At 37.5% G+C, this 25,673-nt stretch overlaps 3 protein-coding genes across 3 annotated transcripts; 1 reads left to right on the top strand and 2 right to left on the bottom strand.

The window, feature by feature from the left end:
* Positions 1-1,552: 1,552 nt before the first annotated feature.
* On the bottom strand, positions 1,553-9,281 carry taok3b (TAO kinase 3b; the record flags this gene model as incomplete). The annotated part of the gene is made up of 8 exons (XM_081364753.1): positions 9,175-9,281; positions 7,638-7,874; positions 6,742-6,870; positions 4,622-4,825; positions 3,667-3,906; positions 3,059-3,271; positions 1,863-2,045; positions 1,553-1,714 (listed from the first exon to the last, which is right to left on the bottom strand). Exons 2-8 carry the CDS (start codon positions 7,821-7,823, stop codon positions 1,553-1,555), a joined length of 1,317 nt encoding a protein of 438 aa, XP_081220879.1. The 5' UTR covers positions 7,824-7,874; positions 9,175-9,281.
* Positions 9,282-11,680: 2,399 nt separating this feature from the next.
* On the top strand, positions 11,681-14,827 carry m17 (IL-6 subfamily cytokine M17). The gene is made up of 3 exons (XM_081365494.1): positions 11,681-11,949; positions 12,309-12,460; positions 13,495-14,827. Exons 1-3 carry the CDS (start codon positions 11,892-11,894, stop codon positions 13,951-13,953), a joined length of 669 nt encoding a protein of 222 aa, XP_081221620.1. The 5' UTR covers positions 11,681-11,891; the 3' UTR covers positions 13,954-14,827.
* A 1,510-nt stretch (positions 14,828-16,337) lies between these two features.
* tescb (tescalcin b) lies at positions 16,338-22,762 on the bottom strand. Its single transcript, XM_081365481.1, has 8 exons — positions 22,649-22,762; positions 21,757-21,826; positions 21,118-21,198; positions 20,388-20,527; positions 20,201-20,262; positions 19,948-20,055; positions 17,649-17,696; positions 16,338-17,442 (listed from the first exon to the last, which is right to left on the bottom strand). The coding sequence occupies exons 1-8, from the start codon at positions 22,710-22,712 to the stop codon at positions 17,365-17,367; spliced, it is 651 nt and encodes a 216-aa protein (XP_081221607.1). The 5' UTR covers positions 22,713-22,762; the 3' UTR covers positions 16,338-17,364.
* Positions 22,763-25,673: the final 2,911 nt, after the last annotated feature.

Here is a 25,673-nt window from a genome sequence, read left to right as displayed (position 1 = left end):
TATTTGTTAAAACATCACTTCATTTGTGCAAGGGCAGTTTTAACAATGGCTTTGTTGGAGAATAAGCCCTAAAAGACAGTAGGAAAGCATCTCAATGATCACTGATAAAACATTATGAGACACTCATGAACAATAAGGGGAAAGGTCAGAGTTTATAAAAGATAGTAGTTGGTCAGGCCCAAAGAATCTTTTATTACACACCACAAATCTGCCTATACAGTACATGTTTTTGTGAATTAAGAATCAACTGAACCCCTTCTACTAGTTGCTGGAGTGGTGTCTTTCTTAAATGACAGCAAGCCATGAACTCTGTTACACAGAGGTGTTCACATTAGCTCCACCAGACATGAAGGCTGTCACATGATGCATGAGAATATAAGTTACTTTCTATTTTACTTACAAAAATAAGTTTGCATTCCTCTGCCTTCACTGAACAAGAGTTCCATAGGTCTTTGTTGGCAATGATTGATCAATACATATGTAAACCCTATTTAGGTTATCATATACAAATATTTATATAAAATTTTTACAACACAAATTGCAACATTTTCCCTGTACAAGAGCAGTGATAAGTCCACATTGAATGAATCACAATTCAACAAATTGTGCAAAATAAGGAAAACAAAAACATTCATCAACAGAACTTAAAGGCATTTGGCAATTTGGCGGGTATTTATATCAAAGATAAAGCTTATGTTCAGTATCAATAGCCATGAAAACAAAACTGTATGACCACTTTTATTTTGTACACGGCTAAAATCTCTGACAGATTCATGCTCCACTTCACAACCTGAATTTGTCTTTTAAAGTGCATGCAATAATACCAGTAACTCTGACAGAACTGATTCAATGTAATAAGTCCACATCCTGATAAAACTAATGCCAATTAATTTAGGATACTGAACGATGGATACATTTTTTTTTCATTTTTTTTCTTTCTTCTTTTTCTAAGTAAAAAGAAATAAAGCGTGGGTTCCACAATATGAAATTAATTAAAAGCTCTAAATGTATTCACCATATTTTAAAATCAGACACTGCTTCAAAATCTGCTTCTGCGTAAAGTTTTCATCAACAGTTGTCACATTCTCTGTGATACATACAAAACAGCTAATAGCCACGGTGAAGACGCAGGACACATTCTACAGTCGCAATGTCCTTTGATGACACCAAAGGCATTTCACACTTCATTTCCACCTAACATGATGGGATCGTACTCAACATATCAAAGTGCTTACTTGTACTAAAATATCCTGAATTACTAATTTAATACCAAAAGTGGGACAATGGCATGGAGAAAAGGTCAGTTTGTCTAGATATTTCTTCTTGGTTTATGAGCTCAATGATGCACCACCAAACCACTTTTGAGTTTGTAGCTGTTTAGTTTCTCCTTTCAGAAATACAGTGAAGTTCTCACAGCCGATATGAGTTATAAGATATTGATCCAGCATGGTCACTGTTTGGATAATCTTGGTAAATCCAACAATCAGGGACAGTGCAGGCACAATGTGTCCAAAGACATCAGTGTTGAACAGTCCCTTTTACCTCTGTTGGATCATCTGGCCTCATCCTTGAGAAAGTCAAACGAGGCCAAGCTTCCGAATCCTAGCCGCGCACTCTCTGAATCAAACATCTCCAGTTCTCGCTCCTGACGCTCAAATAAATGCTTGATTTTTTCGGTCCGTTCCTTATGAAGTGAGGCCAGCTCTTCTTCAATCTGTGAACAGAGGTGTGGGCAGTATTTCAGACAAGATTCCTTCCATTTTATTACTACCAGTTCACAGTTTGGCCAGTTATGGCCAAATCTATCCTATGAATTACAGAGGTTAATAAAAAATAAAAAATAAAATAAAAAAGCAGCTCACCTTCTGTTCCAAGTGAGCCCGGCGCAAAGACGCCTTCTGTTCCAACTTCTGCAACTCACGCTCATGTTGGGCCTCCATCTGTGCCTTGGTTTTGTTCTGGTAGGCATCAAGGAGCTCCATCTCCTGGTGTAGCTGCTGCCTTAAAGCCTGACATTCTGCCTCCTGCTCTTCATCTAAACGTAACTGAGAGAATTATATGCTCCAATTATCATATGTATATATATATATATATATATATATATATATATATATATATATATATATGAAGAGTTCAGATGCAAAAGCCTCTAAGTGCCATCTGAAATTTTCTTCTTGAATGATCATTTTTATCAAGCTCGTATATTTAAGTTAAATAATTTCACTTAAATAACAATGAAAATCACCTATTAATTGTCATTTAAGTGAAACTACTGAACTTAAATATACAAGCTTGATAAAAATTATCATTCTAAAAGAAAATTTCAGATGGCACTTAGAGGCTTTTGCATCTGAACTCTTCATATATATATATCTCTAAAACACCGAGATTTTCTAAACTATTCCATATTGAATAAAAGCAATATTGCATATAAGCAGCAAAATTACACTTAACAGTGTTCATTTGGACAAATGGTGTAAGTAGAAACTTTAGCTTGGTTTTGGAAATTCAATTTGTAAATCGTATTTTAGCAGTTCCTAGCAGAGCCACTAGAGGGAAACCTCTCAAACGGTTTTAGCCAGGAGCTATAAGGGGAATATTAAAAAAGCATATTTTGACTGCATATGAAGACAGCATTTTTTTTAAGAAAAATTAAACACTCCATTTCTGTTTCAACACATTGCCTCCAAAGAGGCAATGTGAGGGGGAAAAAAATGCATTCCAATTTTTGACACACTCAGTGAAGTCCTGTAGCCTACTGTTTCAAAGTTGTAAATAAAAAAAGATTATTAGAGTACATAATACAATTCTATTTCAGTCTTTCAACTTCAAAATGTTGTATTTAATTCAATGTGTTACATGCTGTTTCTTTGTAATTATTAGTGAAATTTATAATTAAATTTATAAATAGAAAGTAAATCATACACCTTTTTTTTGGCAGTATGTTTCAATACATTTATCAGGTGAAGTTTATAACCTAGGCTACAAACTGACTTCACATTCTGAGGACAAATTGTGTTGTTTGACGTAATTTTCCTCTGCTGCTTGTGTACTTTACCGATTGAGAGGCCATCATCTCATTAATGCTTTGCTCATATTGTTCTGCCAGCTGTGCAAGCTTGCGGGTCTGCTCCTCCTTCAGTGACTTCAGGATGGCTTTGTGGTCACTCTTCGGGGAGACTTCCAGCTGATGGTTCCTCAGAGCTTTGTACTGCTTGTTTTGCACCTTACATGTATCTTGGAATTGCTTTTTGATCTGCATCTCCAATGTCTATAATGAGATGAGATTATTTAGGTATAATTTTTGATTATGACTTAAGGCAAGGCAAGGCAAGTTTATTTATATAGCACATTTCATACACTATGGTAATTCAAAGTGCTGTACACAGAAAGCAGTTAAAACAGTTAAAACAGTTATAAAAGGAATTAAAAGAGTAAAAAGATGATAAACTCATAGATAATCATACAAGGGTTAAATACAGGTTTTTCATCCTGTGTTATTGTGTATACTTTCACTGTTTCAAAGAGAGAAAAACATTTAAAGTTAATATTTAAATACATTCAAATCCTTTTCATATTCTATTTTTATATTTATATTTATGTTATGTAATGTTCATTTTACTTCATATTTTAAGTTGGTTCTACCCACCATTACAAAATGTTTACCTTAAGGTTCCTGGGCTGCTGTCGGCGTTCCAGTGCATGCTTTCTGTGTAGCTCCCTCTGCCGGCGACTGTTGTACTCCTCCTGGTTCTCCAACTCAGTTTGATGCTGGTGGCGCATCAGCTCAAAGCGTAGCCTTTGTAAGGTATGTAGATGCCGCTGTTCCAGCTCTTGGGTGGACTCATCCTGCCTGATCATCAACGCATGCTCCATTTCTTTTTGTGTCTTCTTCTTGTTAAGTTCCTTTAACACAAAGAGCAAGTCATGTATGAATAATATTTCATTAGCTTGTGTGACATCAACAAAAAATGATAACGTGTAACGTTATTTGTGTTTGAAATAGCACGAATGCTCTGATCAACACTAAATATCACTATATAAAATCTACACAAACACACGCACACTACCTTTCAAAACTTTGTGGTCAGTTTTTTTTAAAGAAATTAATACTTTTATTCAGCAAAGATGTATTAAATTGATTGTAAATACATTTAAAAGTGACAGTAAAGTCTTTTACATTGTTACAAAAGATTTCTGTTCTATTTATCAAAGAATCCTGGAAAAACATTATCATGGTTTCCACAAAAATATTGAGCAACGCAATTCTTTTAAACATTATTAATAAGAAATGTTCCTTAAGCACCAAATCAGCATATTAGAATGATTTGTGAAGGATCATTTGACACTGAAGACTGGAGTAATGATGCTGAAAATTCAGCTTTGCCATCACAGGAATAAATTACATTTTAAAATATATTAAAATAGAAAACTGTTATTTTCAAATAAATACCGCCATGGTGAGGTGAACATAAGAGACTTTAAAACATTAATCTTAAACTTAAACAAGCTTAAACTTTTTTATTTTTTTAAATTTAATGTTTAAATGAAACCTCAAAATTCACAAGAACAAAAGAATGTGCTTGAGACATTCTTTGTGGTGATTCATATTATTTCTTGCCTCCCGCATTTGCTCTTGTTCAAACTCATGCTTCTTGATAAGGCTTCTTCTTTTTAGAGCACGGCAGCTCCTTTCATAAACCAGTCTTTGCTGGTTCAACAGCTGGGCCTCCTCCTCAGCCTGGGAGCGCTGCATTGTTTCCTTATGCCGTGACAAGCGCTCCTGTTTCTCCTCTTTTGGTGTATCAGAGTCTTCATTCATTTCCTAATGTATACAGAAAAAACAAAAATCTTACTGTAATATTTTACTGCAAAATCATGGTAATCGAATATAAGGGCATAAGGGACAATGTAATTATATACTTGGCTTACACCTATTACAGGTAATATGAAACAATTAGTCTGACATTGTTCAGGGCCCTGTGACAAAGGGACTAACATCATCTATGGCAGTGGTTCCCAAGCTTTTTAGAGTGGTGTACCCCCTGAGGCATTTAACATCCTTCTCTGTTCCACTTAGGCTGCAGTCACACCTTTTCCATTTCACGCGTTCACACTTACAAATAATCAGACAGAAAAAAGACTATTTGGCGTGCTGTCCGAGGGGAGGTCCCCGACCTCGAATTTGGCCCGAACCCAGAGTGCTCCCCCCGTATCCCTGGCTGGGATGGGAACCAGCCAATAGTAAGGAGTGACGGAGTGATGCATGAAAACTATTGGGGTTTTTTATGAAAAAATGTATTAGACCACCCCCCAATGTAAGGTTTGTGCCACAGCTGCCCTAAACTAAAAGTACTGGTGATTACCAAAATCATTTTTTATTTCTGTTACGGTTAATCCACCAGTATGTGTAAGCTCTTTAGTCACAGTTGGCCAAGTCAAAGTCCGGACTTGAATCCTATATGAACATATTTGGGATTTAGTGGATTCAAAGACAGGTCGCATAAAAGTTTCATTAAAAGCAAGTCTTTGGGAACAACTAAACTATTACAGTCATTACATAAAGTCAATAACAACAGAGACTGTGGAAAAGTACATAAAAACAATGCCAGCAAGAATGCAAGTCAAAAGACGCCATTCAAAATAGTTTTTTGGTTATTATGTGTGAATAAAAACTATTTAGTTGTTTTATTTGCCTAGTAATGACAACAACATTTTAAGTTTTAAACAAGTTTTTGACAGATTCCTAAAATATTTGTTTTCTCTTTTATTATGACAGGTGGTCTACTAAGTTTGTTATATATTTGTTATAAATTTGCACTGTATAGGCCTCCTCTCGTGCTGATTGGATAGATCACTTGAACGAGATCCTCATGAACTTTGTTAATAATACATCATTAATGCGCAATATTTGCCCCCTTAAATTGATTTTCCAGTAAAAAAAAGACCTTTAGAAATGCCTTTATAAAATAAATAATGTTTTAAATAAAAACATGTTCATTAGAGAAATATGCAATGATGGTAAAAACGAAGTGATACTTTTAAATATTAAACTAAAACCGCCAGTAGGTGATAGTAAGTCACTATCTTAATGAGTGAGCCATCGAGTCATTCATTCATTCAACAAAGCAAGTGGCTGTAATTATGAATTATGAATGGGATCAAAGCCGAAACACCGCCGAGTGCTGCATTTCTGCTGTGGCTTTTTGTTGGAACTATTATTTCATTGCAAAATAGAGCAAACAATACTGACAACAATACTGTTTTTAAAATGAACATAATATAAACGTACTGTACATACATGTAAAATTGCATTCTTGTTCAGATAATGTAATATCAAAACTAAAAACAAGAACTTACACAAGGGTATGTTTTTGTATCTTAAATAATGTCTATATTTGTTCTTCATGCTAGAAAGTGCTAAATGGCAGTAATGTAGCATGATTTGCTAAGGCAGCATACTCTGCGGCACGCAACCTATCATATGCACGCTACTTGTGTGGATGCAGTCAGTTTTGACCGCAAAAGATTTTAGTATTAAATTAAATGGTAGAATTAAATGAACGGCAAAACACAGCATTTTGTTCGCATGCCCCCTCTGTCACCTCACGTACCCCAGTTTGGGAACCACTGGTCTATGGTATACTCATTGGGCTCAGATGACTGTGGGGCCCATCCATTAAAAGTTGGGTTTGGGGTTTGTCCTGTGTCCTGTGAATTCATTGACTGTCCTGATCTCACCTCTTTCATTCTTTCTCTGCATAGTCTGTACTGCTTTTTCTGTGTGTCCAAGAAGGTGGTCAGTTCCTTCTTCTGCTGGACCAAGATCTGTTGCTGGATTCTCTTCTCCTCAGCTGCCGAGGCCTTCGTCTTTTGAGAGACAAAATGAAATAACATCTGGTTTTGCAACATTACTCATTTACAAATTAATCACGTAGGGCCAAGGGAGGATAAGTATCACAAAAAGCTTACTGTGGTCAGCTGTGCATTAGTAAACTGACAATATTTTGTCATCATGGAGATTTGCTATATTGAATAAACATACTGAACTAAGTCATTTCATTAAAAATCTATTTAAAATAATTAATGTAATCCACATATAGCGGCATACAAAAGTCTGAGACCACTAGTGAAAATCCTTTCGCGAAATCATTTATTACAGTTTATTTTGATTACAAATTATAAAAAATAATTTGAACTGCATAGTATGTTCACCTTTTGTTTTAATCACAGCAGCCTCGAGCTGCTTGAACTCCACAAGTTTGTTGATTTGAGATGATCCAAAGAGATTCTTGTGCTTCAATGGAAGCAAGAACATCTGATCACCTGTACAAAGGAGTTCAAGTGATCAATGTTACAAATGTGCTTATTTGATAATACTGAAAATACTGAAAAACTTAAATATTTCCAATTCATTTTTCATCATAATCTTTATTTGTTTTACATTTTTCAAAATTCTAAAACGTTCTGTTCATTTCCAGGTTCAAATGAGATTTTCCAATCCAAATTTTTACTGTGGTCTTCAACTTTTGGACCCCACTGCATGTTCACAGTAGCAACTTACAGAAAAAATGTGACATCTTGTAAACTTTGCATAACCCTATCTGCTATGTGTAAAGTACAGTAGGAGCAAGCACCTCCTTGTCCAGTTGTGCAGCTTGCTTCTTGGCCAGCCGCTCCAGTTCAATGTAAGTGTTGTTGGCCTGGGTCTCCACTTCCTTCTGCAGCCGGAGCTTGTGCTCATCCATCTCAGCCTTTAGCCTGTTCTCCAGGGCGATCAGCTGCTTCTGGTGCTGCCGCCGCATGCGCTTATACCCTGACATCTGCTCACGCCGCACAGCTTCCTGCTCATGCTCCTGGATCTGCTCACTGACCTGCAAACACAGTGTGTTGGGGGTCAAAGGTCACGTAAGCCAAGCAAGATTATTTTCTCTTTGCACCTTTTAAACCACAAGAGGTAAGATATTATCTTAAGATAAAGATGTTCATTGTTACCATTTAAGTTACCAATTACTTGCATCTTCATTATAATGACCAATTCTGTAAAGTAAGTGACATTCTAGTCATTTCTGTCATATTATGATTAATTCAGAATTTTCTACATTGAAACAAATATGTAACCTTATATACCATATGTATGTAAATTATTATATAACTAATAAAAATGAGTGCATGCATCATTTTGTTTAATGCTGTGTTTATTTGCTCCATCAGAGCAACTGTGTATATAATGATGAATTGTTTGATAAATTAAGCCTTTAAATTTTCCACTAGCATAATGTTATTAGAGTGTATCACTCATTAAACTTTAAAAAATCTGAAACGTCCATTTATAAATTTTGGGCAACAGGAGCTACTGAATACATGAAAAGTTGATGCATAATATGTAGTATAGTGTTGATCAGTATCAGGATTTTAGGTTAAAATGAATATGTATGCATAAGAAAAAGTAAATATATTTTGATTTCAATGTTTAGTGTTTTATAATTCACATTATTGATTAGTTCATTTTAAATCATCCTTGGTTTTTTTACAGTACAAATATACCATGTAGTTTGTCATTTAATTAGAGATCATAAAAACGGCATGCATACAAAAAATAATTAGATAAAATAAAATAATTAAATGCATGTTACACAGCTCATGTCAGATGAAAGTATTTAGGTTCATTATATCATTTTACATTGAAGAAAAATATGATTTTGGAGCTAATCAGATTCATCTTGATGGGTTGAACACAATGTGTCTGAGTAAAATATAATGATTATAATAGTGTCACTAACTGAATCAAAATGCCAATATGAAAGCAAATAATTATGTTATTTTAATGATCATGTAGCCTACTAACCTCTCTCTCACTGTATATATAAAACCTTTGACTTAGTTTGCATTCTGGAAAGGAATCTATATATAAATGTGGGGTAGGGGGGAGAGAGAGCTCTAAGAGCTCTAAATCACAACAAAATGAATATCTTTACTACAAAAAGAAAACGAAGCGGAAAATAAGCCTGCGCTCCGGAGACAGAAAGACATGGGGGGGGGGGGGGTGAAAAGGCGCTTATTAACAGGATGTGGTTGCCATGGCTACTGATGTGGGGTTGAGTGGATGACCATGGCAGGCCTGCATTTCTTATGCAAAAACGGCGAGCAGAAGAAGAGAGATAGGCTGCCTACCAAATATGCTGGTGTGATGATGGCAAAGCGTTGGCGGATGCTGCTGCTGCTGCTGCTGCTGCTGCTGCGATGATGGCGAGCCCGGCTCTTGTGAAAAGAAGAAGGCCGCAGCTCTGGCCTGATGTCCCTGTCTCCAGCCTCATCCCTCACGCAAGCATGCTTCTGCAGGGGGGGAGGAAAAGACGAAGTGAGTGGGGGTGGGCGCTAACCGAGCGCCCTGCTGCTGATGCTGAGGATGAGGATGATGCCGCTGCGTCTCCCTGCTGCCCGCAAACAGCCTGCTGCTTCCAGCGCATCCTCTTCACCCTTCATCTGTTACTGGCGTATGTCGTTCACAGGTGCCTGCAAAAGGCACAGCATCGCGATGGATGGCGCGCGAGTCGCTCTGTACGGCGAGAGCGGGAGTCCGTAGCCTCTCTTCAGACTAGCGGCTGCACTTCCTGAGAAGAAAGAGGAGGAGGAGGAGGAGGAGGAGGAGGAGGAGGAAGCATACAGATCCGGTGGGATAGAGTGAGTTACGCACGGTTACGCAATGCCTACCATGGGCAATCAGCGGAAAGACTGCGCGCGTGCATGCGTCTTAAACTTTTATCGTTTCTAACTCTACATACTTAAAGGTGCAGTCAGTGTTTGTTTATTATTTGTGTTTGTTTTTTGATTTGTTGCTAATCAAAAGTTGTACGTGTAAAGAATCAATAGCCTAGGACTTTTGAGAAATGTGATTAAAATTACATACATTAACAATGAGTGTCATTTCAGTATTCTACATGTCCCCCGTTGAGTGTATAATCCGCTATTTTACTCAGTCGACCAAATTACTAATCATAATAATATAAAAAATAATAAATAAGGAAATTAAACCAAAAACAATGACTTGCTGCATTTGAGGAAAATTGCCGCCTAACACATGCGCGTCATCTTAGCGTCACAGCAAAATGCCTCCAGCATCAACACACAATAAGAACAAGCGACAAAAAACTTAAACCATTTGCGTGCACTTTTAAACACCTAATTCATTAACATGTCAACTGTTTGTCATACATGTTTATGAGTTCTTACACAATATAAAGATTCACCTAACTGAATTATAAGAGAGCTATGCGTATGTGTTGCAGCTACTCTGGTGCAACAGTGTCAAATTCTACGTAAAACATTTTGAGGTGAGTTTAGCCTAATAGGTAATTTTGAGAAATGCATAAAAGAGACTGGGGGATTTCCTTAGGCTCTCAAGTAAAGCATTTCCTGTGTGGTTTAGAGGTTAAGAGAAATTGTCTTTGATCTTTTTGCCCCACATATAAAATGCAGACATGTCTGACACTCAAAAGCATGAATTCTGCTGAATTAACACTAGCACCATTCCAGTGACTGAGTTACAAACATTCCAGAGTAGACTGAAGTTGATCAACATTTGAAGGGACAGAAGGTGTCCCCTTGCTGAGACTGGGCTGACACACACCCATGCACATCCAAACCCCAGGATGTTAAATCAACAGCAGATACAGGAGACATTGACCACAGTCAGCATACAACACTTCCAATGTATCCTTATTCCCTCCGCACTCTACCTAGTGTGCATGGTTTTTAAGAATTGTGGAAAGTACCAGGTACTGGGCTATTACCTGTTTTGCTGAGAAGACACTGATTTCCCCTGTGACACAACTTACCACATCAGTGCCACACTTATGCTTAAACACACAGACTTCTTACCAAAGAAATTACATTTGTCTAAGCATATAAATGTTATGCATATGTGGCTGTGAGATCAGACTTTAATTGGGGGACTATAGGATGTTTGTGCAAGTTCTAAACTTTTTGGCTCTGGGATTTCCCTTGTAGTCATAAGGGGTAAAAATAAAGCTTAGCTCAGATAACATCAGATGTGATTTTCTGACCACGTAAGGCATTCTGCATGCAATAAATGCACAATTGCATCACACAATAGTTGAATAAAAGTGCAGCAAATCAAAGCACGGCAAAGTTTTCGTCATCTTCTGAAGTTGATAGGTGGCTGAAATTCCAAACTGTGCTTTTGCGTCAAAGGTATCAGTGAAAATCTAGTTGAGAAACTACCTTCCTATTACAAGACCACTTCCTGTTGAACCAACAACGGGAACAGAGTTCAGAGCAAGGGTGGAAGAGCGCTGTGCTGGACTGTGGTTATTTTTCTCATTTTTGCTGCTTTTAGCATGGCATTGTCAAACTTAGAGCAATGTTTTCAACTGATGATATGTAAAAATGTTCAAAAAGTGTGATCTCAAAATGCAAGAGTATATTTGTATTAAAAAAAAAATTAAAAAAATCTCAATGTAGATAATGAAATTAACTCAGAGATGTTGTTGTGTGGCATTGTGCAACATCAAAATCTTTTTATTTAAGATTTCAGAGGAAACAGTAAAATGACATTTTTACTTATAAGCTCATTTGACGTCATGTCGGTTGAGTAAATAGAGATGATTACTCAACCTATCCAGACTCTGCATCACATAAGGAGATGCATCTACACAAAACTGGGTGGCAGCTAAAGAAGGAGGGAGCATTACACATAGTACATGTGATAATGAAGACGCAAAAAGAAAAAAGAAATTCTGGGAACTCTTGTTGCCTCAGAAAGCTGGCTGCGTCATTTCCTTCCAATGACAAATGTGTGGTTTCAGTCTTTAAAAACTTTTTCAGAGTTATGATCATGACCAGTTTGAAACTTTGTCTGTGAAAGGAGAATGAATTGTCATGTTAGGAACATGGTCTGCCTATCTCAGAGATCACAAGCAAAATCCAGTAAGTATTACTGCCAACTGCACACATAACAATATGCTTACAAGCCATACTTAAGAATAGTCAGACATGGAATATTATTAATGCTGTGATTCAATTAATAACCCAATTATAATACACATAAACGAAACACGCACATTTGCAAGTGTGTTGCATTTGATAGATTTACATGTATCGACTATATATGTGCACTCATAAGATCATCATCTGGTCATTCTGACTGCAGTGAATGTGAATCCAAAGACTTTTTTTTTGTGTGTGTGTGTGAAAGTGTGCACCATAAAATGTGAATTTCTTTTGACTTTAGCTTAGTTGATTTGTTGAACGTGACTTTAATTGAATTTTTTTTTATTATTATTCAGGAATAATCCTCCCTCTGCTAATTTTGATTGCTGTCGAGTTAGTGCAACCAACAATGTCATGTAAGAATGAAAACTGCAGCCGGCTTCTTCACAATAGTCTCAAGCTCACCAGGTTTACCAGCAAAAAGACGGCACAGCTCTTAGGAACATATGTAAGTACTCTCTTTCTATAGTTACAATAATTAACCTTGCAAATGACGTTTACGTCAATAATCCTAGTTTGGGTTGTGATTGGTATAAGAAAGAGGAGATGCTCTGACAATACATGCCTAATATGGTCAACAGTTGCTTGAGTGGTTTCCACATCCAATGAGGTGATTCATTTCATTGATAAAACTGGTTAGTTTTGAGAGTGGGTGGGAGTCTGTGGGTATGTGGGAAGTGTAAATTTAGCTATTTGACAATATTGTGCATAAAGTGTGGAAATGAGTCGTGGAAACAGAATTATTCATGGTCAAAATAGCAAAAGACACTGATTGGGGCTAGTTGTCACAGAGTGGGTTTTTTTAATAAAAAAATGCAATTCTGTCTAAGCCAGTGGTTTTCAACCAAGGAGTCGTGGCCCTAATAAGACAAACAAAGAAAATATTAAGATATTTCTCATTTTAATTCTTCCCCTGAAAGGTTTTTTTGTTTGTTTGTTTTTTGTGAAAAACCTAAAGAGGTGGCCTACTTTTAAAAGTGTGATTTCTAGATGTGAAAAAGTAATGTAAATGAACTCCAAGGGCATTTTTATAATAAATATATATTTTTCTTGTTATGCCAAGCTCTCAAATATTTTATTTGTATATAGAAATTATGAGTAAAAAATTTTCTCAATCCTTATCCTGTAAATCAAGTCATGGGGTTATTATGTTGTGGAAATTGGGGTCTTGGAATCAAACAGGCTGAGAGCCACTGGTCTAGGCACATGCCTTTAAGTCTTGCCTATGGAAAAACTACTGAACATGTCCATCATTATTGGCCAGGGGAAAAAAGATTTATTTAATAACAGTGGGGCATGTTGTCACAATAGGAACCTGACATTAAATAGCCTTAATTCTGTTCACTGGATTAGCCAAGAGCATTACCCAAGACAATATTGGAATTTAATATAAAGGATACAATTTGAAAGGATAAAATAGATTGTAAAAAACATACAAAAAAACTTTATAGTTCTTATAGACTTATGTCTTCTCTCATTCAGAAAGCCAATCAAGGAGACTCTACAGACCTGATCTGTGATATGCAAATGGACAATGTTCCAGAATCAACAATCTCCGGCCAGACTATATTGGAGCGCATCTTGAGTGTTTACACCCGCCTGAAACAGTTTCTGCCTCACATGAAGACAGTTATGGAGCAGCAGAAAGACTTAAATCCTCCAACCAACCTTGTGGCAAAGGAGCTTAACATAACGATTATACATGTTAACCACACTGCTCTGAGAGTGAACTGTCTCTTACAAATCCTGCAACCAAATATACCCATTCCTGAACCAGCTGAAAGGCCAACGGGAATTCCCCCTGCACAAAATATTTTCCAGCAGAAGGCCTATGGATGCATTGTCCTGTCTCGGCTTCAGGAGCTCCTTAGCAAAGCAGTTCAAGAACAAAAGTCTCTTAAGGGCAAAATGTGCAGAAAAAGGACAAAAAATGCATTCTGAGACATAAAACGATGCTGATGTTTTAATAATAATATTTATTTTTGTTAATCTGTAACTGTTGAAAAGATGTCCTGTGGAGTGTTTGTTTTATGTTATATTTATTAATTTAATTTATTTCTGCCCTAAATACTTTATCCATAATATGTAGACAAAAAAAAAAAAAAAAAAATTACTTCCATTTGGACTAGAATGGATAATCTTATTTGGATGTCATGGACTGCCATGGGTCCTTTATTATTTGACAGTAAAAAAACAACAACAAAAAACACTTGATTCAGTTATGAAGCATCAACTGTCATCAGAACTGTATACAATGAGTATTTTGCCATTCAGGAAAGAAGGCTCAAAACAATTCAAAGCACGTACTCAGGATTTACTCATCAGAGACAATTGTTTTGATTATAAAGTAATTTGCAGTGATAAACTGTGATGCCACACGTTAGCCATATTGGCTTTTGTGGTCTGTGCGTAGCATGTAGCATAACGTAGCATGACCTGAATAACCTTGTAAATGTATATGTACTTTTTGAGACAGCCTTGAGTTGAGACCATTTTAGAAGTCAGGAAGTGCAAGAGACTGATATCAGCCCTTAATGACGCATTCATTTCACCACACATCAGAAAGGGGAAAAAACTGACTAGCCGTCTCCCCTGTCACAAGGTATAAGTGTGTGTTTGTGTTCATGTGAGTGAATCTCAAGCCATTTGCTTGATAGTTTATGCACTTTGGTTAGTATGTTTCACTCAGCACAGCAATGAATGCTTTCTATCATTTTCATTGTTAAATTATGAATGTAATTATTTTGATACTTATTTATATGAAAACTCTATGTACATTATGTCATGTTGTAAATCACTTTGCATTCATATCTTCAAAATAAACTAAACAAAAGGAAATTTCTGTTCTTGTACTTACACTGTGTACAGATGTCGCAAAGTTGCACACATGGACATTCAGAAATGCTTCTTCCTTTCCATTTAATATATTGCTGACACTTTGAATGACAACAAAATCAAAGCATGAACACTAATATGAATTTCATAATAGTTCATAGTATCGTATCATACCAAATAACATGCAAAACAACACAGCCACTAAGGATACACAGCATCAGTAATTATTGTAAAATATTTCATCTGATTTATTCATTTTATGTTGTGAGTGATGGCAGTAAAGAAAATGCCATTTCAGGCACTTTGCCCTAGTCACACGCTTATGTGGAAATGGAAGTAGGAAGATTCATTATAGGTCAAGTTCTGCATGGCAATGTTTTTAAGGAAAAACAGGGAGGGGAGCTTTATCAGCATTTCCCCCCATTTTTTTAAATGTCTTATTATATTGTCTGTTAATATTGCAACTGGAACAAGCAAAATGCCTTTCTACATTCATCTCAATGAAACATTTAGAGGCATAATCATGCTGAATCAGGGGAGGCCCTTCCCAACACAGAAGGTTAGCGATTCAAAAAGTGTCATGATATTCATGCAGTAATTCTACCATGGATCCACCAAACCCATATTCATGAAACGGCCAGATGGTAAAATGGCTGAAAATTGTTGTTCATCCTTGCTCTCATCTGATTTGGCAGGGTAGGAGTACATTTGTGATGAAGAATGCCTAAAAAGGTAAATGTTTAGCACTTTAGCCCCTGTAATTGGTACTTAAGGACTTTTATAAATGAGAAATGCAAGTTTTTCAAGAAAAAAAAAAAAAAGAAAAAAAAGAAAAGAAAATGAAATTCCCCATCTCTTTTTAATGGAAAACATGTTTATGCAGGCAAAATTATCTGGGGATCCACCAAACTCTACCATCATACTGCAAGATTATCCAGAGAGCATTTTCCACTAGTTCATAAAGGTTTTAAACCTTTCTAATGAACACTTGACATTGTGCACCATGATCTCTAGTAGCTGAATGGTCCTGGAAACGTCTGTCCTGAAGTTGTGCAAAACAAGAGCTGCATTTTGGTCATACAAAACAGTTAAAACAGCCACAGTGATATTTGTTATGAGACATTGCATCAAACTTCCTGATGTCTAACAAAGTTGATTTCTCTAGAAACACAGATGGGTTTTTTTGTAACAGTGCCACGCTTACTAACAAAGGGACTGGCACATCTTTTCATGAAACAAGAAAAAAAGGGTAGTGGGTCACAGAGTCTTTCACAGGTAGCTTGTGGTGGGGAGACCCCCTTATCAGATAATATACAATCAAAACAGGTGCTCATGTGAGAACTTCTTTCCTGTCTTGTGTTGGCAACCTCACTTGACACTTTCACACGAAATATGAAAGTGATCATCGCCTTTTTACCGTCAAATACTGAAGAGATCTGAGAAATGCTTTGAATTGTTTCAGAGGGGAAAAAACAGCGCGTTACAAAAAGTGTTGCAAGATGCCGTTTTATTGTGGTAAATGCAAGTTGCAGATTCAATACACCATAAGTGCATGAACAGTCTTTTTTCCGTTTTAAGGTTAACAGAAGAAACATTCATTCATTTCTTCATTCTGAGACATTTTTTGCCCTTTCACATAGTAAATTCTAGTTTCATTTTTGCAACTACAAAAACGCTTTATGCAAAACAAAACTACATTTGCATAATTCATGCACAATTTATAACTGCTAACACAGCACAACTTGAGCTCTATGTCTCAAAGTTTGTTATTACTGAAATATACGTGGCTGCTGATATTGATTGAAGGTCTTTGGTGTCCACTAGCAGTTACAGATCATCAATGCCATGGTGTCATTATTTGTTTTAGAATATTTTGTATTGTTTATAATGTAATTTTGTTGATACACTTCTAGTTGCCCTTCCAAGAACAGGCTGAAACATGCTTATTAGTTGTACATAAACCTGAGTATTTCTATATCCACTGACACAAACAAAGCTGTCACATTAGCAATATCTGCTGGTTGATAAGAGTAACTGCAGTTCTTTATTTCAGATTATGGATTCAAGTAGTTTTATTTTATTTGTATTATATGCAGATCACACATAAAAAGAGCACACAAAATATTGCTATTGCTATATCACAGTGTTAATAATATGAATGGTCTATTCAGTATTAATACTGAATTGCATTTGGTTATAAGCATTCAACGTTGCATTTTTTTTAATAGGAGGGTGTGTACAAGTAAAATAAATAAATCAATAAATAAATGCCTGCATTAGTATTAATTGTATTGGACCATAATTGTGTAATATGTGCATGCAAAGCCAGGAGTTTCAGATATCAAGATACTTTCTTTCTTATTGCTTTTTAACTTTTGTAAAATGCACACTCTGAGCTTCCTATAAATAGTTCATAGAACTAGAGATCTATCCAAACTATTCTAAACCGGCCTCATCTAATAAAGTGCTTATTTTACTAGAAAGTATACATTTAACCAGCAGTATTTAGACAGAATGTTACTTGCACAATACAGTTGTGTCCATGTTTAAGAAGCGAATGTGCATTGTTGTCTCGATTTCAACTCCTTTAAGAATCTGTTGAAACCAGGAAAAAGAGTGAAGGCAGGTTATAAAAGGCAAGTCTTATGAGTTTACACATCACAATATCTTATGTTTACACGTGTTGTATGTGACGATGTTTAATGCAAATACAAAGTAGTGTATTTGCTTAAAAGATAATGGCCACCAAAGTGTAAATTAGACCATCTGGGTTGTGCATAACAATATATAAATTTACAAACCTTCAAAAACTGCTCAAATGTTATTCCTTCAAAGAACTCATCAGGTGCCTGGTAAAAACACACACAAAAAAAACAGATAGATTAGCAAGAGATTTTGTGTGTGTTGTGTGTGCGCTTGTTTAACTATGCCTGTGAGGGCCAAATGACCTTACTTATATGGTAAATATCCTGACATTTTACATTTTTAAAGGCTTATAAATTGGCCAAATCATACTTGTATTTAAATCCAGTGAGTGAGTGAGTGAGTGAGTGAGTGAGTGAGTGAGTGAGAGTGAGTGTGAGAGTGAGTGAGTGAGTGAGTGAGTGAGTGAGTGAGTGAGTGAGTGAGTGAGGGTGGGTGAGTGTGAGAGTGAGTGAGTGAGTGAGTGAGTGAGTGAGTGAGTGAGTGAGTGAGTGAGTGAGGGTGGGTGGTTGAGTGAGTGGGTGAGTGAGTGAGTGAATGAATGAGTGAGTGAGTGAGTGAGTGAGTGAGTGAGTGAGTGAGTGAGTGAGTGAGTGAGTGAGTGAGTGAGTGAGTGAGTGAGTGAGTGAGTGAGTGAGTGAGGGTGGGTGGGTGGTTGAGTGAGTGAGTGAGTGAGTGAGTGAGTGAGTGAGTGAGTGAGTGAGTGAATGAGTGAGTGAGTGAGTGAGTGTGAGAGTGAGTGAGTGAGTGAGTGAGTGAGTGAGTGAGTGAGTGAGTGAGTGAGTGAGAGTGAGTGTGAGAGTGAGTGAGTGAGTGAGTGAGTGAGTGAGTGAGTGAGTGAGTGAGTGAGGGTGGGTGGTTGAGTGAGTGGGTGAGTGAGTGAGTGAATGAGTGAGTGAGTGAGTGAGTGAGTGAGTGAGTGAGTGAGTGAGTGAGGGTGGGTGGTTGAGTGAGTGGGTGAGTGAGTGAGTGAATGAGTGAGTGAGTGAGTGAGTGAGTGAGTGAGTGAGTGAGTGAGTGAGTGAGTGAGTGAGTGAGTGAGTGAGTGAGTGAGGGTGGGTGGTTGAGTGAGTGAGTGAGTGAGTGAGTGAGTGAGTGAGTGAGTGAGTGAGTGAGTGAGTGAGAGTGAGTGTGAGAGTGAGTGAGTGAGTGAGTGAGTGAGTGAGTGAGTGAGTGAGTGAGAGTGAGTGTGAGAGTGAGTGAGTGAGTGAGTGAGTGAGTGAGTGAGTGAGTGAGTGAGGGTGGGTGGTTGAGTGAGTGGGTGAGTGAGTGAATGAGTGAGTGAGTGAGTGAGTGAGGGTGGGTGGGTGGTTGAGTGAGTGAGTGAGGGTGGGTGGGTGGTTGAGTGAGCGAGGGTGGGTGGGTGGGTGAGTGAGTTAATGAGTGAGGGTGAGTGAGTGAGGGTGAGTGAGTGAGGGTGGGTGAGTGAGTGAGTGAGGGTGAGTGAGTGAGTGAGGGTGGGTGAGGGTGGGTGAGTGAGGGTGGGTGAGTGAGTGAGGGTGGGTGAGGGTGGGTGAGTGGGTGGGTGAGTGAGTGAGGGTGGGTGAGTGAGTGAGTGAGTGAGTGAGTGAGTGAGTGAGTGAGTGAGTGAGTGAGTGACTGAGTGACTGAGTGACTGAGTGACTGAGTGATTTGATTTGTGAGTGAGCGAGTGAGTGAATAAGTGAACGAGAGAGTGAGTGAGTGAGTGAGCGAGTGAGCAAATGAGTATGAGAGTGAGTGAGCAAATGAGTATGAGAGTGAGTGAGTGAGAGTGAGTGAGTGAGGGTGGGTGGGTGGGTGAGTGAGTGAGTGAGTGAGTGAGTGAGGGTGGGTGGGTGGGTGGGTGGGTGAGTGAGTGAGTGAGTGTGGGTGAGTGGGTGGGTGAGTGGGTGGGTGAGTGAGTGATTGAGGGTGGGTGGGTGAGTTGGTTTGTGAGTGAGTGAGTGAGTGAGTGAGTGAGTGAGTGAGTGAGTGAGTGAGCGAGCGAGTGAGTGAACGAGAGAGTGAGTGAGTGAGCGAGAGAGTAAGTGAGTGAGCGAGTGAGCAAATGAGTATGAGAGTGAGTGAGCAAATGAGTATGAGAGTGAGTTAGTGGGTGTGGGTGGTTGAGTGAGCGAGTGAGTGAGGGAATGAGTGACCGAGTGGGTGAGTGAGCGAGTGAGCGTGGGTTTTTGAGTGAGTGAGATTTTGGGTTGGTGGGTGAGTGAGTGAGTGAGTGAGTGAGTGAGTGAGTGAGTGAGTGAGTGAGTGAGTGAGTGAGTGAGTGACTGAACGATCGAACGAACGAACGAACAGTGAAACCTACAGCACCATCACAGAACAAGTAGGAACAAATTCAGGTTACAACTTGCAATATTGATATGTTATCTGATATACTCCACACACTTTTGTTGATCCAGCCACTAGATAACATACCATGGGACCTACTGAGATACTGGCAACCTCCAGCATTGCAGCATCTGCAATGCCCTTAGCTGTCTCCCTTCCAATTGCTCCACTACGGGACAACAACTCCTCGACTACCTATAGAGAGACCACAACACTGCTGATAATCTTTGAAGATAATCATGAACTACACACACACACACACACACACACACACACACACACACACAGTAAATGCTTTACTCAGATGGATTGAATTACACAAACATGAGCAATTTCTTACATGTCTGTATTCCTCCAGTGTTATTGTTCCATCATTGTCTGTGTCATGCATGTTGAACAGAACTACAGTTTCAAGAAAGAGACAGTATTGTTTCACTACTATTGTGAATTCATGGCTCAGTTCACAGGAATTTTATCTCCAAGTCTTTTCATATAATTCAAAAAATATTATTTCTGCATGTTCTTACAGCGCAGTTTGGCTCTCCTCATTTCTTCTCTCTGCTCCTCTGTGATATGATGAGTCGGTGCTCTGAAGTACGCCATGACGGTAAGGAATTCCTCAAAACCAATTTCTTGCACAGATCCCACATCATCTTTCTGGAAATTCCTGTGTAGAACAAGCAAGTGCAGTAACATGTTATTGCTCCATATCAGCTTTGTTGAGCCCTGAATGTAACTTCACTATTAACCACAGGTTTGTGGTTGTCAGATGAATGTTTGACTGAAAGGACTTGGAAAGAATAGAAGACACTATTCTAACACAATCTCAAAGCTTGCAAATAGTTTTTGACTTTAAATATTTGTTTTCTAAATGAAATAAAGAATGTGCTCAATCTGTCTATCAAAATTATAGATATAAGTAACAATAAAAAATATCAAAAATCAAACAAAACAAAAAAAAATTCTTAAGCCACCTGCCCAAATGATGCTAGCCATATAGTGAAGAAACAACCACACAGTGCAAAAAAGACTTCTCTTTACTATAAAGGTGTAGTTTCACATCCCTTGCCACATGCCGTTGATATTTGTGAGTTTGAAACTTAAAAAAAAAAAGACCTTTAAAAATGTGACCTAGTATTCAAATGCAATATCACATTTGTGAAGCTATAGGGGATAATATCTATAATATATAAGGCTCACATAACTATTGTCACTACAAATATCAAACATATACACAGTATATAAACAATTACAAACCTTTTATCAAAGAAAGCCTCTATAATCTGAGACCGAATTGGGTTGCTTTCCAAATCTTGGATTGTTTTAAAGTCATCTCTCCTTTAAATGAGAACACAAAAAAATTAGGCCTAAGTCTGACACATAAAAGGCCAGCATTATGGTTTTCTGTATAACCAAATTAAACCACCCAAGCAGACCTATTAATCAAGCATAACACTAGTTCTGTCATGACAACTCTCAGAGTGTTTGGCTGATGTGATGGATATGACCATGTCGATATTTTTGCCATGGCGGAATAGATCTGCTACGCTGCTACTGCTGTACAATGTAGCACACATGAATTACCCATACGGTTGGAGCTGGGGAAGGTAAGGGTTTCTGAAATCATAAAAGTATTTGAAGGTTGAGCAGCGAGCTCATTAGCTACTGATACAGAAGGAACCAATCAGCTGTGCCCTACAGAGAATTATGTGATTGCAAGCAAACTGAGATCAGCCTGTGCCATCTAGAGTTGCATGACAGAACTTTGCATTTTTTCTAATAGTAAGTACCAGCAAACTGGTTTGATTTGATTCTTGAAAGTCATTCTGTTGCAACACTCAAGCTGGAAACATTCTGCAGAATCATCTCCCAAACAAAACAACACTTGTAGATTACCGTAATGTTTCCTCGTTCTGACTGAGCTGCTTAAAACGATTGTGGAGGATTCCGATCTGCTCCAGTGAAACTGAGAGACAATGAAAGAATGGAGGAGATCATCAAACGGATTACTCACTAACTGGCACAATACACTATGTGTGAAGTTAAACAACTGCTAAAACTAAATCCTAAATGTCTCACAGTGACATTTGTAACTGAATTATGAATGATCACGAGTCATGCAGAAACCTTAAAAAGGATCGGTCAACCAAAAATACAAAATTCTTTCATTATTTACTCACCGTCATGTTGCTCCAAACCCTTATGACTTTATTTCTTCTGTAGAACACAGAAGGTGCTGTTAGAGACTGACCAGTCATTGTTCACTTACATGGAACAAAATGAAAATGAGTGAGGCTTGAGGCTGTCATTCTGCCTAAACACCTGTCATATGGGTTTGGAACGACATGAATGTCTAAATGATGGGGGTGAATCATCACATTTTTAGGATACACACTGTAGGCTATTCTTTATTTTTGTTTCCTTGTGGGTCTGTAGGACATTGCCAGCAAACTAAGCATAAATAACCACTTGTGAAACCAGATGCACAGTTTGCAGTGTTGTCATCCTTTGTCTAATTATGAATGCTAATTACCACAAGTCCATATTAGGTTTTTTTATTTTACAAAAAAAGGCTAAATATTCCAATAAGTAGCATACGCAGTAGATCTATTCTAAACAGTTGATTACACCACTTCAGTGTGTTGTGAAAAGATGACATTTCCGATTTGTCACTACATTAATTCTCACTTTACATTTCCTGAGTTAAATGGTCTTGCGTTTGTCAAACATTACAATATAAGTAATGGGATATGAATGACATTAAACCCTTCGTAATAGTTATACTCACAGCCTGTCTTCTGTGACAGGGTTCGATATTGATGGTTATCCGGCAAAGACTGAAAGCTCCCCATCACGATAGTGATCCTACACCAAGCGTGTATGCAAGTCTGTTCCTCGATCTTCCGGTGGTTTGGGTTTCACTCGTACAGCCGTGTTTGCTTTGCAGAACAAACGCATGCAAATTGCATTATGCCTTGTGAGAATGAGAACATGTCCCCAGGGTCCTAACGCCGCATAAACATCCTCCGCAGGAACTGCTGTTCGAAGAATTCACGCCTACGACGCTAATCCAGTTTGTAAACCTTTATCACACCCAACAGATATTAAAAAATGATCAAATGTGTCTATACAATGAAGACTGAATTGAACGAAGCTATCTCGGCCACATTCATTCATAATACATGTAACCGTGACAGCAGCAGACGTAACGTTACAGCTCTTTCTGGAAAACAGAAATGAAACACTGACATTTCTGAGAAGACCATAGAAAAGCAACCTTTGACAAATTGGCGAGATAATAGCAAAGGAAGGTGAGATCCATTTGTTTTGTCATGTCAAAATTGTTGCGTCTTCAGCTTTCCTTGAAAATACACACACAAGCCCTTCACTCTGATGATATTATTTTTATTCAGCAGCGGGAAGTAATGGATGCACAAACACATAAACATGATAAGCTTGGGAATTTTTTTTTTTTTTTTTTTTAAGGAGAAGCATTTCGAAGTAATTTCCTAATTTATTACCAGACTCTAAATTAAAGTCTACTTTTTATCCCTATACTGTCTACAAGACTTGGTTTAAACGCCTTAACACTTCAAGCATACCTGGAAAGCAGTACACAGGTGCATTGCTAAATCTATTTATATTTGTAATGTATTAATCCACCACACGATGGCAGTAAAGATTAATCAGACGTCGATCAACCCATATAAGATGCTGCCCGTATTTTCCTCACTTTGCAAGCATAGGATGTAGTCATATAAAATGACAATACAATTGGAAATAATGAAGATATGACTTTGAATAAACCAATAAAACGCAGCGATTTCCAAACAGGCGTAGGCTACTACTGTTCCAAGGAGTGTGCTTGTGAGACGTGGATTTTGAGAGAGAAATTGATTCATTGTGATTAATCAAATGTATTTATTTATTTTTTTGGGTTACTTTTCAGTATAGACTAACAATTCTGATAAATTCTGAAATAAATTGTATTATAAATAGAGCCAAATTCGTCATTTTGCAAGGCAGCAATCTGATTTGTACTGAGCATTGCTCTTACACATTGAAGACTTCAAAATAAAGCTGACAGTTTGACCCAATTCAGATCCAATGTGTGGACAATAGTTGATTAAAAACTTTGAAAAAACTTCAATTCAGCAGAGGACTACTCGCCTTGACCTAGTTTAGAAGAGCTGTACATTTATATCCACTTGAGAGAGAGCACACCAACAGCAAAAAAACAAACAAAACAAAAACAAACAGAAAAGGTGTTTGTCTTTTTTTCTGGCTTTAGAGCTGCTTTCTCAGTTGCACTGAAGTTCTCTATAAATAAGCCAATCATTATGGTCTCAGCTTAACTTTATGTCCAACAATAATTATGGACCTGGCAAGTCTAGAATTTATCATCTTTATTTGTTGACTAATGCTGGTACAATTTTCAGGGACTTTCATTGTGATATTCCCACAGTGACACTAGACTGATTGACTACAAAGTACAAGTTTATCAGGGATAAATTATATTACTTCAGTCATGTAAAAAAAACACCTGCTTGAACAACCCATGGGATTACATTTATATAATTCATTATACATTTCATTTAGCTATTATGAAATACCTCAAATGCCATTATGAGCAAAGTATAAATACAATTGTGCACACACTACATTTAGTGTGATATGTGCTGCACAATGATTCATAAAGTATTAAACAATCGAAATGCAAAACATTAATTCAATTTTAGTGCAAGCAGAAAGATTAGTCAAGGTGGTTTATTTCAATATAACTGGTGATGCAAGATAATGAAGAGAATCATATTCTGATGTTACAAATTTAAGTCAGAAATGACTGAACCTACTCTTACTTTCAAAATGAGGTAGATGCCTTGGTAGATTTGAATCTCATTGCTTTAAAATCACAAGAAACTTTTGGTCATGCATTAGTTCCATATGCATAAGTCAAGTCACCTTTATTTATATAGGCTTTATACAATACAGGTTGTTTCAAAGCAGCTTCAGAGTAATAAACAAGAAAAAAACAATCAATGATTAAAACTTCATCAAATAGAAGATAAAATAAAAAATTCTGTTGTAAAGCAGCTCTACAGAAGACCTTGATATGAAACTGTATACCAAAAAAAGAAAAGGTTTTGCATGTGTACCATGAAAACAGGCTCTTTTCTTTGCTTGCCTTAGTGCTTTCAATAACTTTACGCAATTAAACCATAGCTGTTCCCCCGCATAATATTTTACCTTATTACATTAACCAACAAACCCACTATCAATAACAGAATTCACATGTGGTCATATACGTTCCAAACAAGTAAAGCACATCTTTAAAGAACAAACATTAATATTAGTTTAGAAAACAAAGGGAATAATTGCAGTGCAAACCCTGGGTCTGGCTCTCGGCCAACTTCTGATGCACCTCACGCTTCGGCCGCCCCCACCAGTGGAGAGAGTCACTGTCTGTGTCTCAGTACCCCCAGGACGCCCTCTCATTCAGAGCAGCTGTTGTCTGAGAGCTAGAGGCAGCTCTCTGACACTCTGTCAGACTCTCCTCTTAGAGCCCTTCCTCTGCATGCCAAACAGCCAGTGTGTCCTCACATTCTCATGATAGTGCTTTCATTAAAAGCAAATATCTTCAATTAAATCACCATAAATGTGCACTGAAGGCATGGAATTGTGCGATGACCCCCGCCGTTTGATCTGTAAGCTCATATTAGGAATGTGACATCTAAAAATTGGATTTTTTTTTTTTTATTCAAAGCTTTGTTATTATTCGGGAAGGAGAGAGCTGCCTTCTTTCATTGTCAGTT

This window comes from Scardinius erythrophthalmus (assembly GCF_964197995.2).
Source record: "Scardinius erythrophthalmus genome assembly, chromosome: 5".
Lineage (NCBI taxonomy): Eukaryota > Metazoa > Chordata > Actinopteri > Cypriniformes > Leuciscidae > Scardinius > Scardinius erythrophthalmus.
Note: the sequence above shows the minus strand (reverse complement) of the source record. Positions and strands in the feature narration are given on the sequence as shown.